Source organism: Sarcophilus harrisii, chromosome 4, assembly GCF_902635505.1.
Source record: "Sarcophilus harrisii chromosome 4, mSarHar1.11, whole genome shotgun sequence".
In the NCBI taxonomy this organism is placed as follows: domain Eukaryota; kingdom Metazoa; phylum Chordata; class Mammalia; order Dasyuromorphia; family Dasyuridae; genus Sarcophilus; species Sarcophilus harrisii.
This window is the reverse complement of record NC_045429.1, coordinates 305,754,955-305,769,318: the sequence shown is the minus strand read 5'-3', so window position 1 is coordinate 305,769,318 and position 14,364 is coordinate 305,754,955. Positions and strand designations below refer to the sequence as shown.

General features: G+C 33.2%; 1 protein-coding gene across 5 annotated transcripts in view; it reads right to left on the bottom strand.

Annotated features, from left to right (window-relative positions):
- RPTOR (regulatory associated protein of MTOR complex 1) overlaps positions 1-14,364 on the bottom strand; it is a 511,183-nt gene that overhangs the window by 313,460 nt on the left and 183,359 nt on the right. For all 5 annotated transcript variants that reach the window (XM_031965593.1, XM_031965594.1, XM_031965596.1 and 2 more), the window contains one exon: positions 10,457-10,603. In XM_031965593.1, the coding sequence (XP_031821453.1) occupies positions 10,457-10,603 (147 nt within the window). The remainder of the gene's footprint in view (positions 1-10,456; positions 10,604-14,364) is intronic.

The window sequence follows — 14,364 nt, the reverse complement described above, 5'->3', positions numbered from 1 at the left end:
AATGGAAAACTGATACACCAGTGTGGATAGAATAGTGGCCCTTAGGTAGCAATAAAATTCAGGCCTTATTAGATAAAGTACAGGAGCAACTTGACCAAGGACACTTACAACCTTCTCTAAGTCCTTGGAATTCCCCTGTATTTGTTGTAAAAAAGAAATCTGGAAAATGAAGAATGTTGACTGATTGAAAAGTAAATGAACAGATGGAAACTATGAGAACTCTTCAGCCTGGATTTTCATATCCTTCTCAATTGCATAGAGAATGGCCTCTTTGAGTTATAAACATTAAGGATTATTTCTATTCTATTTCTCTAGATAAGGAGGATATGAAAAGATCTGCCTTTTCAGTACCCAGCGTTAACTTAGGTGAGCCTTATAAAAGATATGAATGACAGTTTTGCTACAGTGAATGAAAAATAGCCCTACTATGTGCCAAATGTATGTTGCTGCTGCTCTTACTCCAGTAAGAAAAGCACTTCCAAAAGTTATGTTGTTACATTATGTGGATGATATATTGGAGTGTCTGCCTGAGGAACAAATGTTAAAAAGCATGTCTATAAAAGACCATAGAAACACTAAGGAGCTACAAATTACATATAGCTACAGAAAAAATTCAGACATGCTCCTTTTCGATATTTAGGATATAAAGTATGTCCTAAAGTGCTTACAGTACAAAAACTTTCCTTAAGAATAGAGAAGCTAAACACCTTAAATGACTTTCAGAAATTGATAGGAGATATCCAATGGATATGTCCAGCGTTAGGCTTGACTACCTATTGATTAAAACCATTATATGACAATTAATGGGAGACAGTGCTTTAAACTCACCATGTCAGCTCACAAACAAATCTCAAGAGGCTGTGAGAGAAGTTGAATTGGCTTTATCCAGTGTGGTTGAAAGAGTCACTCAAAAATCCTTGGAAATATCAGTTTTGCTACAAACAAGGCGCCCACAGCAATTTTTCATCAAGGAGACAGTGTGATAGAGTAGGTGAACCTCCCAGCACAACCAGAACAAAACCTTACTCCTTACCCCACAGGGCTTGTGGCTAGAATTTTATTAAAGGACATTAAGAGAGTAGTACAATTATCTGGGATAAGACCTGAGAAGATATACACCTTTTATACCAATGCACAAATTACTATATGCTGTGAAACCATCCCAGAGTGGCAAATTTTATTGGCCCCAGCTCCAAATTTTACACACGGGTCTCCATTAAAGATAACCCAACTATTACATAATTGGCAATGGATTCTTGAAGAAAAGATTTCTAAGGTTTCTCTTAAAGAGCCAACTACCTTTACAGATGCATCCAAACATAATATTGGCGCTATATACTCTCATAACTTAACTACAAAATAGTCAGAATTCCTTTTCAGTCCACTCAGCAGAATGAATTGTATGCAATCAATCCAGCTCTTACTTATTATCCAGGAGATATAAATATAGCATCTGGTTCGGCCTGTTCAGTAGGTGTGGTACAAAGAATTGCCACAATCCAAATAAAATGTGTAGCCTCTAATATATATATCAGCTTTTTAAAGAACTTCAAGAGCAAGTGAGAAAGCATCCAGGTAAGATTTATATCTTGCATTTCCACTCTCATAGTGGACTTCCAGGTCCTATTTTTTGATGGAAATTCTAAGGCAGAGAGCCTTCTAACATGTTAACGAATACTCCTTTATTTCAAGCAGCCCAAGAATCTCATTCTAAATATCATAAAGCTGCTTGAGCTTTACGTTTACAATTTGGGATAGCAAAAGAGGAAGCTAGGAGCATAGTAAAAGTATTGTACACTTTGCCTTCCTTTCCATACTCCTCCACTTCCTTCAGGGAAAAACCCTCGTAGTTTGAGACCCAATGAAATTTGGCAAATGGATGTGACCCATTATAAATCTTTTGGTTGTCTGTTTTTTATCTATGTTGTAGTAGACACCTTTTCAGGATTTACTTTTGCAATACCAGCAGCAAAGGAGCCTGAGTAGTCACTGAATTCCTTATACAAGCATTTGCAATTATAGGTGTGTCACAAGCAATAAAAACAGATAATGGACCTGCAGATACTTCTAAGCATTTTGCATACTTTTGTGCACAATATCAGATTTTACACACCACTGGCATACCATTTAATCCTCAAGGACAGGCAAAAGTAGAGAGGAGAAACAGATATCGAGACGCTCCTTGAAAAACAAAAGAAAGGGGGAGCCACAGGTAACTAGAGAACTTCTAAATTTAGCTCTTTATACAATTAACTTCTTCATTTTTGATAAAGATTCACTGGCTCCTGGCAGACAGGTTTTATAACCCACTGTAAGGGCAGTGTCCAGTACCAGCAGTTCTACTATCTTTAGATAATCACCAGGTGATGTTGGAGAGATCCAGAAAGTGATGAATGAAAGGGACCAGATAAGTTAACTGCAGGGGAGAAAGGGTTTGCTTATATCTCTATAGATGGAGAAGGAATCAGATGAATGACAATGAGCCATATTCACCTTGTCCATCAGAGAAAGACAGAAAAAGAGAACACCCTCCTAATGAAGGAGAAGACCTAAGAAACATCTGGTAGTTCTATCTCTGACTATGTGTGCCACTGAAAGAGCATGGCAGTTAATACTTCCCATGCTGATGGATTTATGTATACCTGTTTCAATTAAGACCCTTCAGCCCAGAAACCAGCTAACAATATTTGGTTTGACTCCCCACTTTGTTGTTTTTCATCTCTCTTCCTGAGAAGTCAGAGAGGGCGTGATCACCTCCTTTTTGGAGTTCTCACTACCCTGAGAAGTCAGAGAGGGCATGACCACCTGTATTCTAAAACAAAAGAAAACTGAGATGTAGGATGCTGGAACTCTGAAAAGGTGTATTTGAATCTAAAGACAGCAGAGCACTTAAGACTAATTGCCTACTCAAGATGTGATAAGGAGTATATAAACATATGGTGATGTAATTGCTCTCCTCACAATTGGCCATTTGCTGAATGAGTTGTGAAGAGGTAATCAGAGGCAAGGATTGGAGGGCTGAGAGAGAGGTTCAGACTTTCTTTGACATAGCATGCTGAAGAGAGAGAATTCAGGCTCCAGACTCCAGAGTGCAGGATTCATCTTTGACGAGTCACAAGGCAGCTTGCCTGCCTCCTTCACTTCTCCTAAAGACCAAGGACTTTGACTGATCTTTAGGCCCTCCAGAGAGCTAGCCTGAACATTATAGAAACTCCCAATCTACCCCTTTGTGGAGATGATATACATTGTACATGTCTTCAGACTTCTTAAATGTATTGCTTATGTTCTGATATATTTTTAAAAATATCTGCCATATTGAATGACTCCTTGGAAAGGGAAGGAGGGGAGGAATATTTGGGAATGTAAAAACCATAAAATATCAATAAAAACTTATTTAAAAAAACAAAAATTAGCTTTGGTCTTGTTTGTTAGATATTTACTCTTTTTCACATCTTAAGTCAACAAGTATAATTAAGTGCCCATGAAATTCAAAGGAGTACAAATAAAAAAGAAAAACATAAAGTACTCCCTATCCTCAAAAAGCTCACATTCTAATAAAGGAAGCATCATGAAAACAACTATGTCCTAATAAGACAGACTAAATAAACTGGAAATAATCTGAATAGGGAAGATCCCAAGATTAAGGAGAACTAAATCACTTCCAAGTATAGCAATTTAGAAATTCTGCATTCTGAGAAGACAAAAGGCCTTACAAGTTAAGTAGTGGAACAAGAGTATAGGGGGAGGGTTAGGGGAGGGGGTGGGGGGGGTAAGAGGTGAAAAATTGGAACAAGAGGTTTGGCAATTGTTAATGCTGTAAAGTTACCCATGCATATATCCTGTAAATTAAAAAAAAAAAAAAAAAAAAAAAAAAGATCATCAGGATAGCTTAGATGTTAAATATCCAAAAATTAATCTGATTCCAAGATGAAGAAATCAAAACCACAATTTGACAAGTTCCTTCATTTTTATTAAAATGTACTATGCTATGTTTGAGTTTTTCAAAAGGAAGAGAAAGTAACATGTTTCAAAACCTATACTCAGTTCTGCAAATTCTAACACAAACAAGAAAACCATGACACTGCTAAGAACAAAAACTCCAGGAGTCAAATCAAAGAGGCTGAGAATAAAAAATAAATATTACAAAAACTAGACTAAATATATAGGTTATAGGACGCCTGTAATGGAAAAAAAATCTATGTTTCACAGCCTCTGCTCCAAAGACAACTAATCAGCTGATATACAGAACAAAAGCTTATCACAATTACACTAGCAAATTAAATCAAATAAATTAACATTTAACTACATTCATTTTAAGAGCTCTCAGTGGATTTTCTTGAATTCAAGACTTCTCTGAACTACATAGATTCCTCCACTTTGCAAAACTCTTTAACTAATTAAAAATTAGAGCTGCATTCTAGTCTTAGAATGCCTCTCCAGAATAGAAAAGTCAGGGTTTAGATTTTGGTTTAAAAAAAAAAAAAGAAAAGAAAAAAAGAATGATCTTAAATAATGATAGTACTTTTTGAGTACTGGTAGCAGGAGGCCAGTGTTATTCATTGGCTCAATACAAGAAATGAGACCTATTTAATAAGTTTTGGTATTCTCAACCTCTTTTTAACATGCTACTAAAATTTCCACAAATTTATAAAAACTTGTTATGATTTCAAGCAACAACATGTCTGGCATAAGAAAGTTAATCTCAGGAAAACCTCTAAAACATTCTTCAGTGGTCTTGGAGATTTCACTGGACCCTTTTATGTTCTGTGTGTAGCTAAGATCATTTAAGACAGAGATGATACAGATTGTCACCTGGTAATGGGGGAGATCACTATCATTAAAATCAAAGGTACGGTTTCTTCCATATCCAGGCCCCTCTTATGTAGTTCAAAAAGCCCTTTTGTTTTCTAAATGCTATGCAGCACAGTTAGGATGGTTTTAGCTTCAGATTCTCAAGATGAGAGGGAAGGCCTATATATTTGGGGCTCTCCTTTAACCCAAAGAAGTCGAATTTACTTAGCCAATAGGAAGTTTTGGTTTCATAAATTTAAAGTGAGAAAGGGCCTTAAATGTCATCAACCATAACCCTTTTATATTGCTTGATAAGGAAACTAAAGCAAAAAGAGATTATAGGACATGTAAGTAATAATGAATATTTAAACACAGATCCCATTCCTTTCACTATACAATGCTGGTTTCTCAAAAAGGGAAAGCTATGCATGCATGAAGTTTGATTACTGAAATCACTAGATTTCTGGGCTGAGCATTATGCAGAAGATAATTACATTTCTGAAATAGTGTGTAATATTATATGTGAAAACCAATCCAAATTGGAACAGATTTTTTTTCATAAAAATAAAAGAGATTACATTCTTGCCCCAGAAAATGATGATGACCAACTTTATAAGAACAGTGTCAATGCTATAAATTGCAAGGTGGCACCTTGTATAGATCAATGGGCCTGGGGTCTGGAAGACTAGAATTCAAATTCTGACTAAAATATTGGCTAGTTGTATGACCCTGGAGGCAAGTTATTTAACCTTATTCAGCCTCAGTGATCTGTAATGTGAATTTAATATTAATATCTATTTTATAGGTTTGTTTGTGAAGATCAAAAGAGACACTGTCCTTGATAATGAAGACCTTTTTATTTTTTTTTTTTTTTGGAAGAGTCAGATGGTGTAGGAGTCTAAATGCTATGCAGCAGAGTTAGGGTGGTTTTAGCTTCAGATTCTCAAGATGAGAGGGAAGGCCTATATATCTGGAGCTCTCCTTTATCCCAAAGAAGTCTAATTTACTTAGCCAATAGGAAGTTTTGGTTTCATAAATTTAAAAGTGAGAAAGGGCCTTAAATGTCATCAACCATAAGCCCTTTAAATTGCTTGATAAGGAAACTAAAGCTAAAGTGCTTTAGAGTGCTAAGTGCTAAAGATCTGCATTCAAATTCTGACAAACATTTCTTAGCTGTTGGACTGACCAAGTCATTTAATTTTCTCAACTTAAAAATGAAGTATTAATTCACAAAAATAAAAATGGGGATAATAATAGCTTCTGTCCCTAGGGTTACTATGAGATAACCTTTATAAAGAGCTTAGTAGAAAATTTGACACATAATCAGCATTTAATAAATGCTTACGTTATTTCTCTTTTTTGGTTACATATGGAATAAAAACTTTTAAAATTGTACATAAAACAATTAAGCAAAATACCAGTAAATCTAATCCCATCAAATTTCATGGTTCATAAAGAGTATGATATAGACCAAAATTCTGAATATTAGAATATTACAGAGAAAATAATTTTTCTAAATAATTTTATTTAATATACTTTTTACTTATTGTGCACACTTGGAATGTTAAAGAAATAATGTACAAAATAAAAACACAGTCACTGAGTTCAATTTACAATATTTTTCACTGAAAAAATTTTCTCTTTGACACACAGAATCTTAGCAAAATGTAAATAAACTAATAGAGTATTTACTGAATACATATCCAACATCTCAAAGGATAAAACAATCTTCTTATTACTATGAGAAATAAATATTCGTCGCACATTATAAGTAAAATAACCAAAAAAATGGTAATTTTTGCCACATATTTAGATGTCCTGATAAAATAGTTAAAATAAAACTGATTTTTGACTCTTCTTCCTCTTTTTCTTTAAAAATATTATTTGTTATAAATGAAAGACTGATGATCAAAAAAAAAAAAAAAAAAAAACAAAGATATGAACACAATAAGAATATAAACTTTTAAAAAACTTTGTTCCTGACACAAAATTTTTATAAATGTCAATGTTGAAAATTAGGCTAACTATATTGACATTTTATTTACATGAGATAAATCAACATGTTCCTTATTACTTATTTAATGACCTAGGGGTGTCACTCAAAGCTTTTGGCTTTAATTTTGTGCTCATTAGATAATCTATCTCACCGTTAGTGACAAACTATGCGAGAATCTGAAGAGGGAAAATACTGCTCTTTTTTCTTCTTTTTATAAAATGAGGAAAAAATGATTAGCAGAACCTGATGGGATTTTTTTAAAATGAGGAGTTTATATTTGTCAGTCAACCTTATGTAATAATTCTGAATGAAGCATTAATTTACAAAAATAAAAATGACATTTCAAAACCTTAAATATATATATATATATATATATATATATATATATATATATATATATATATATATGACCAAACCAAATTTCAAGTGAATAGCAGATAGAACTCAAAAAATTCTAATCTTATTAAAAATAAATCTATCTTAATAATACATGTCAGATCATGAGTTTTTTGCTCCTAATTATCTGTGCTTTGACTACTTAAAATTCATCTATTCCTTGAGGATCATAGTTCTCCTTCCTCATGAACCCTATGGTGATACATATGCATCCCACAGGGGGAAGATCTCTTAATTGAAATAAATTCTTAAATTTCTCTTTAAAATTTACCATTTAATACAGGTAACAAATATTAATTATAACAACTAAGGAAAGATGTTTCCTCATTATCAGAATACAATTGTGATTCTCTAGTCCATTTGTTAAAAGCCACCAATGGCAACTCTGTGTAGGTTGGCTTTATATCATTTAATTTTTCTTTTTCTTTTTCTTTTTCTTTTTTTTTAAAGGAAAAAGCCAACATATTTGGTAAAATAGCAGATATGCTAATGGAATCAGAGCATGTATCCAGACATTGGAATAGTTGTATTAAAAAATGTGTCTACTCACATTTGTGTGTGTCACACAAATTTGTGTGTGACACACACAAATATGTGTCACATTTATCTTAGTGGTATAGACCATTGGGATACTAATTGACTCTTATGGATGCTATCGCTTAATTAAGATTCAAATTATCTTGGAGATGATTTTCTGTAGTCTTTTTGCTAATATCTTATTTAAGATTTTAGCATCAATATTCATTAGGGAGATTGGTCTATAATTTTCTTTCTCTGTTTTCAGCCTACCTGGTTTAGGTATCAGTACCATGTCTGTGTCATAGAAGGAATTTGGTAGGACTCCTTCATTCCCTATTTTATCAAATAATTTATATAGCATTGGGGCCAATTGTTCTTAAATGTTTGGTAAAATTCACATGTAAATCCATCTGGTCCTGGGGATTTTTTCTTAGGGAGTTGTTTAATTGCCTGTTCTATTTCTTTTTCTGAAATGGGACTATTCAAGCAATTTACTTCTTCCATTTAAAGTAACTACTGATAATATAAAATATTTAGGAATCTATCTGCCAAGGGAAAATCAGAAACTTTATGAGCAAAATTACAGACCACTTTTCACACAAATTAAGTCTGATCTAACTAATTGGGAAAATATTAAATGCTCTTGGGTAGGGCAAGTAAATATAATAAAGATGACAATATTACCTAAACTAATCTATTTATTTAGCGCTATACCAATCAGACTCCCAAAAAACTATTTTAATGACCTAGAAAAAATAACAACAAAGTTCATATGGAAAAACAAAAGGTCAAGAATTTCAAGGGAATTAATGAAAAAAAATCAAATGATGGTGGCTTAGCTGTACCAGATCTAAAATTATATTATAGAGCAGCAGTTACCAAAACTATTTGGTATTGGCTAAGGAATAGATTAGTTGATCAGTGGAATAGATTGGGTTCAAGGGATAAAACAGTCACAAATATAGCAACCTAGTCTTTGACAAACCCAAAGATCCCAGCTTTTGGGATAAGAACTTACTGTTTGATAAAAATTGCTGGGAAAATTGGAAACTAATATGGCAGAAACTAGGCATTGATCCATACTTAACACCGTACACCAAGATAAGGTCAAAATGGGTTCATGACCTAGTCATAAAGAATGAAATTATTAATAAATTAGAGGAACATAGGATAGTTTTACCTCTCAGACCTGTGGAAGGGAAGGTCTTTATGACTCAAAGAGAACTAGAGATCATTACTGATCACAAAATAGAAAATTTCGATTATACCAAACTGAAAAGTTTTTGTACAAACAAAACTAATGCAGACAAGATTAGAAGGGAAGCAATAAACTGGGAAAATATTTTTACAGTCAAAGGTTCTGATAAAGGCCTCATTTCCAAAATATATAGAGAATTAACTCTAATTTATAAAAATCAAGCCATTCTCCAATTGAAAATGGTCAAAGGATATGAACAGACAATTCTCAGATGAAGAAATTGAAACTATTTCTAGTCATATGAAAAGATGCTCCAAGTCATTATTAATCAGAGAAATGCAAATTAAGACAACTCTGAGATACTACTACACACCTGTCAGATTGGCTAGAATGACAGGGAAAGATAATGCAGAATGTTGGAGGGGATGCAGGAAAACTGGGACACTGATGCATTGTTGGTGGAGTTGTGAACGAATCCAACCATTTTGGAGAGTAGTTTGGAACTATGCTCAAAAAGTTATCAAACTAGTGCATACCCTTTGATCCAGTACAGTGTTACTACTCGGGATTATATCCCAAAGAGATTATAAAGAAGGAAAGGGACCTGTAGTAGTACGAATGTTTGTGGCAGTGCACAAACTTTTTGTAGTGGCTAAAAACTGGAAACTGAATGGATGTCCATCAGTTGGAGAATGGCTTGAATAAATTGTGGTATATGAAAATTATGGAATATTACTGTTCTGTAAGAAATGACCAACAGGATGATTTCAGAAAGGCCTGGAGAGACTTACACGAACTGATGCTGGAGTGAAATGAGCAGGACCAGGAGATCATTATATACTTCAACAACAATACTAGATGATGACCAGTTCTGATGGATCAGGCCATCCTCAGCAACGAGATCAACCAAATCATTTCTAATGGAGCAGTAATGAACTGAACTAGCTATACCCAGAAAAAGAACTCTGGGAGATGACTAAAAACCATTACATTGAATTCCCAATCCCTATATTTATGCACATCTGCATTTTTGATTTCCTTCACAAGCTAATTGTACAATAATTCAGAGTCTGATTCTTTTTGTACAGCAAAATAACGGTTTGGTCATGTATACTTATTGTGTATCTAAGTTATATTTTAATATATTTAACATCTACTGGTCATCCTGCCATTTAGGGGGGGGGGGTAAGAGGTGAAAAATTGGAACAAGAGATTTGGCAATTGTTAATGCTGTAAAGTTACCCATGTATATATCTTGTAAATAAAAGGCTATTAAAAAAAAAAAAAAAAAGATTCAAATTAAAAATGACATTAAATACAATAGAAAATAAGTCAGTATGACTCCATTTCAATACCAAGGGCTCTAGTATCAAATAAGCTTATCTTGGCACTATGAAAATTATTATCCCTATCTAAAAAAACAAAAAAACAAATTAAACAAACAAAAAAATAAAACAAATAAAAAACCCCACAACCTATCTCCTAGAGACCAATCAGGGGGAAAATCCCAAAAAACTTAATCTTAAGAAAAGTTTTTCTGTTTTAAAATGCCTCACCTCTAACTCTTGCTCCCTTTGTAGTGCAAACTGTTTGAAGGACTTGACAATAAGGCCAGCATTAGAGCAATCATAGACGAAAATGGAAGGGCTACCCATCCAAGTCTGCAGATCATATATGGACAGTGGAATATATTGAGTGTAGTTCTGGAAAACAAAAGAAAATAAATATACATTACTTATGCATTAGAAAAACCATAAATACAGCTCCCTTACCCAGATCTCATTTTAAGTGCGTTTATCAAAATTATGAGTTTTAAATGTGCAATTTTGCAACTATGAAAAGTACAGTACATACATTATTAATCTCAATTTTCATTCATTAAAAAAAAGGTCACTATTATGTTTTGCTATACTAGACTCTGGATAGTTTTGGGGGAGACACATAAAGTAAACAAGCAAGATACAGTCTGTCCCGTTAAAGATCTCACAATCTCATAGGAAGAGATTTTTTTTTTCCCTGATTGACTTCTGGGAGGAGGGAGGTTGAGAGTGTGTGTGTGTGTGTGGGGGGGGGAGAAGGAACCCTCCTTCTCTAAAATATTATAAACTCACTAGATATAATCACAGAAGATGAGATATAAGTGTGTTACCATGGGCAAAGAAAAAATTGCTTTGGAGAGAATTAACACAAGTATTCTAGGACAACAGTAGATCTAATGTAACTAACAAGGAGAAGAATGTGTTTAAAAATGGAACTATTTACTAGGAGATACCTCAAAGCAGTTGACAAGTCAGTTGAGAGAACATGAGACCTAGCTGAAGGAGAAGAGACACATATTCTACCCAGACATGTAACTGGAGGCCAGAATTAATCTCTGAAGAAGACAGAAAGAGAAAGCAAAAACCCAAAAACTAAGAATTGAGCTAAAGGTAGGAGCAGACTTGAGAACATGGTTAAATGACTAAGACAGCAAAAACTGTGTAAAGAGGAAAACATGGTAAAAACTTGACAGAAAAGAAATTATTTTTAAGTCCAGCAGAGCCTTAGCAGTGAGTAGCCTCAGTCATATGTGTTCTGTACATTTATGTTTCACAATCACATGACTCTGTTTATGACCATTCTTCCCCCAGATGCTGCACATATTTCTGGGAGTGAACTTTGATTTATGGGTATTTTTTGCACCTATTATTTTTGCTATGCAGTATTAGTAATAAATGCCTCTGCTATTGGAATCAACTGGTGTTCTGCTAACATAAAACACTCCCCTAGGGGTTTGTCAGGGAAAGGAATCAGCAAACAATGTGCTAAGCATTTTTTTACAAAAATAACTCATTTGATTTTCACAATAAACCTTGTAAAATAGGTGTTATAATTGAGGAAACTAAAGCAAAAAGATTATATGACAGAGTCACAAAGTTATTAAGCATCTCAATCTAGATTTGAACTCGGGTCTTCCAGATTCCAGATCAAAGGCTCTATCCATTGTGCCAAACAGTTCTGTGATTCACAGTACCTAACAAAAAGAAACTGTACACATGGCAGGTACTTAATGAATTAATTGCAACCTAGATTATGTAAGAGTATGTATTATAATACAATAATGAACTGACCTCTCCCCCCCCCAAAAAAAAAAAAAATAGAAGAAATGAGAACAAAAGGCCAAATGAGAAGAAACCACCTCTTAGAAGAACAGAATTATAGAAATACAGAGTTTGGAAGGCTGCAGCTTGCCTTAGGCAAGAAAAGAATAATTCCACAAAGATCAAGTGACTTATCAAATTTGTTAGCAGCAGAACTAGAATTAGTCAGGTCCCATGACTAAGGCTTACTACATCAGATTGTTTGTTGTTGTTCAAATATTTTCACGTGTGAGTTCTATGTATCCTTTTTGCCATCTACCATACTGAAAACTCCTTGTAGATAAGGCTTTTTACATTAGTTCTACCAACCCTTTAATAGTGCTTAGTAAAATCAACAAATATTGGTTTTGCTTATAATAAATATAGAGAAACTATAAGGGAATCACTGTATAAAACATAATTCTTAAGGAAATATTTAATGGTGTTACTTACATAAAATAAGTATTATATAAATTATGTAATACTATGTCTGTGATTCTCCAACATGGCATCTCAATAGTTATAGATATATTTTCTGAGACACAGTCAAATTGGTTAATCTGAAAATGCAAGTCTTTATTTTTCCTTGGTATACATTAAGAATTTCCTCATAAATATTTACATATACTGAGACCAAATGATATTTTAACATCACTAATGTACATGAAGCAATTAATAAAATACTTGGATCTAATCTTTCTATAGCTTAAGGATCATGTATATCCAAATTTAGATGAGATGATAATGGATTTCAGGATAGGCAGAACCATCATGTGCTTAAACTGCTTCCCTAAAAAACATCACATTTAATATAAATTTTCTTGACATTACTATGTTAGTGAAATTTTCTTTTATTAAAAGAACAATTTTCCACTTAAACAACAAATACACTAGCATTCTAACTATACTTAAGTCTACTGTAAATATCTGTGCTACATGAATAATCCATAAATATGTGTGAAAGTCAAAGCCTTTACAATAATTAATAATGGAATAGAGGGAAGAGTTATTATAATAATGGGCAGCTTTGCTAATAATTATGGAAGAAAAAAACAACTTTGGAACCTGTCAAATTATTTGCAATATTCATTTCCCTCCTCAAATAATATGTTGTTTTCATGAATTTAAACATATTTTTAAAAAATGACAAAAATTGTGAATGTTTTGTTTCAAGTACATTTACTTATAACTGGGCAATATTTGAAAGAGCCACTATTCCTCTATTTTTTGGTAAGAAAAATCAGGACAGATTTGTATCAAAGAAAAAGCTGGTAAAGTGCTTTGCTAGTATAATCACTGTAAAATAATAGTGAATTATTTTCATATTTGGAAATGATAATTATAGATCTTATTAAGGCAGGGTTTCAATGATCTCTCAATGCTTGCTTTTCTGTTGTATAGTAAACTAAAGGCTGTGCACAAACTTTCTATTCTTTATTTAACTTTCATTCCTGTAAACATGGGTAAACAGAGATTTTCTATATCATCTTCTGGGTTTTTTTCCTCCTTAACTTCATCATTTCTCAAGCTTCCATAAGCTTTTGAGAAATAGTGAAATGTTACTTTGTTTTCTATATTGCTTTTATTCCTTGTATATTTAAAATTTTTGAAATTGTTGCTTTCAGTAGCTAAATATAGAAATCTAGAATCTCTGGTGGACTTTTATTTTTCAAACATACTTCCATGTTTCCTTTGTTATTTGTCTCCCTTACTTGGGGAATATCACATTCAGTTTTTCTACTACATATTCTACCAGTTGGATGTGACAGTTATTAATTCACAAGGCAATCTTCTACACCTTCAATAGCTTCTTCAGGATTCTTCTGCTATTGTGGTGTCCTTAGGAGTATTCCATGGTTCTACCATCTTTCATGGTATGATTCTTAAGACTAAAATAGCAGTTGGTATGTTAGTTGGATTCATGTTATCAAATGGAAAAAGGACTTTTCAGATTTATAGTTTATACATTTCCCCTCTTTTTCAAAATCCGATGCTACTTATCAGCTAATTTATTTGGGTACACTTTTTGTAATTTACATTTTTAATGACCTCAGGATCTTCAATTTTGTAGAACCCTTCGATTTCATCCCTTAGTTCAACTGAACTAAGGAATAAAATTATTACTCTATGATTGCCTTACCCTTGTTAGCTACTTCTATGAAACAGCTAAATTTTGTCTATCAATGCATTTCAGCACCATCTCTGCATCTTCTAACATTAAAGAATTGTACTTGATTAGGTGCCCCTGCTTGTCAAGCTGCCAGCTTGGACGTTTTCATCTATTTCTTAGATTTAGGAGTAGCTTTATAAGACTAGCTATAGTGCTAATCCAATTAACACTAATA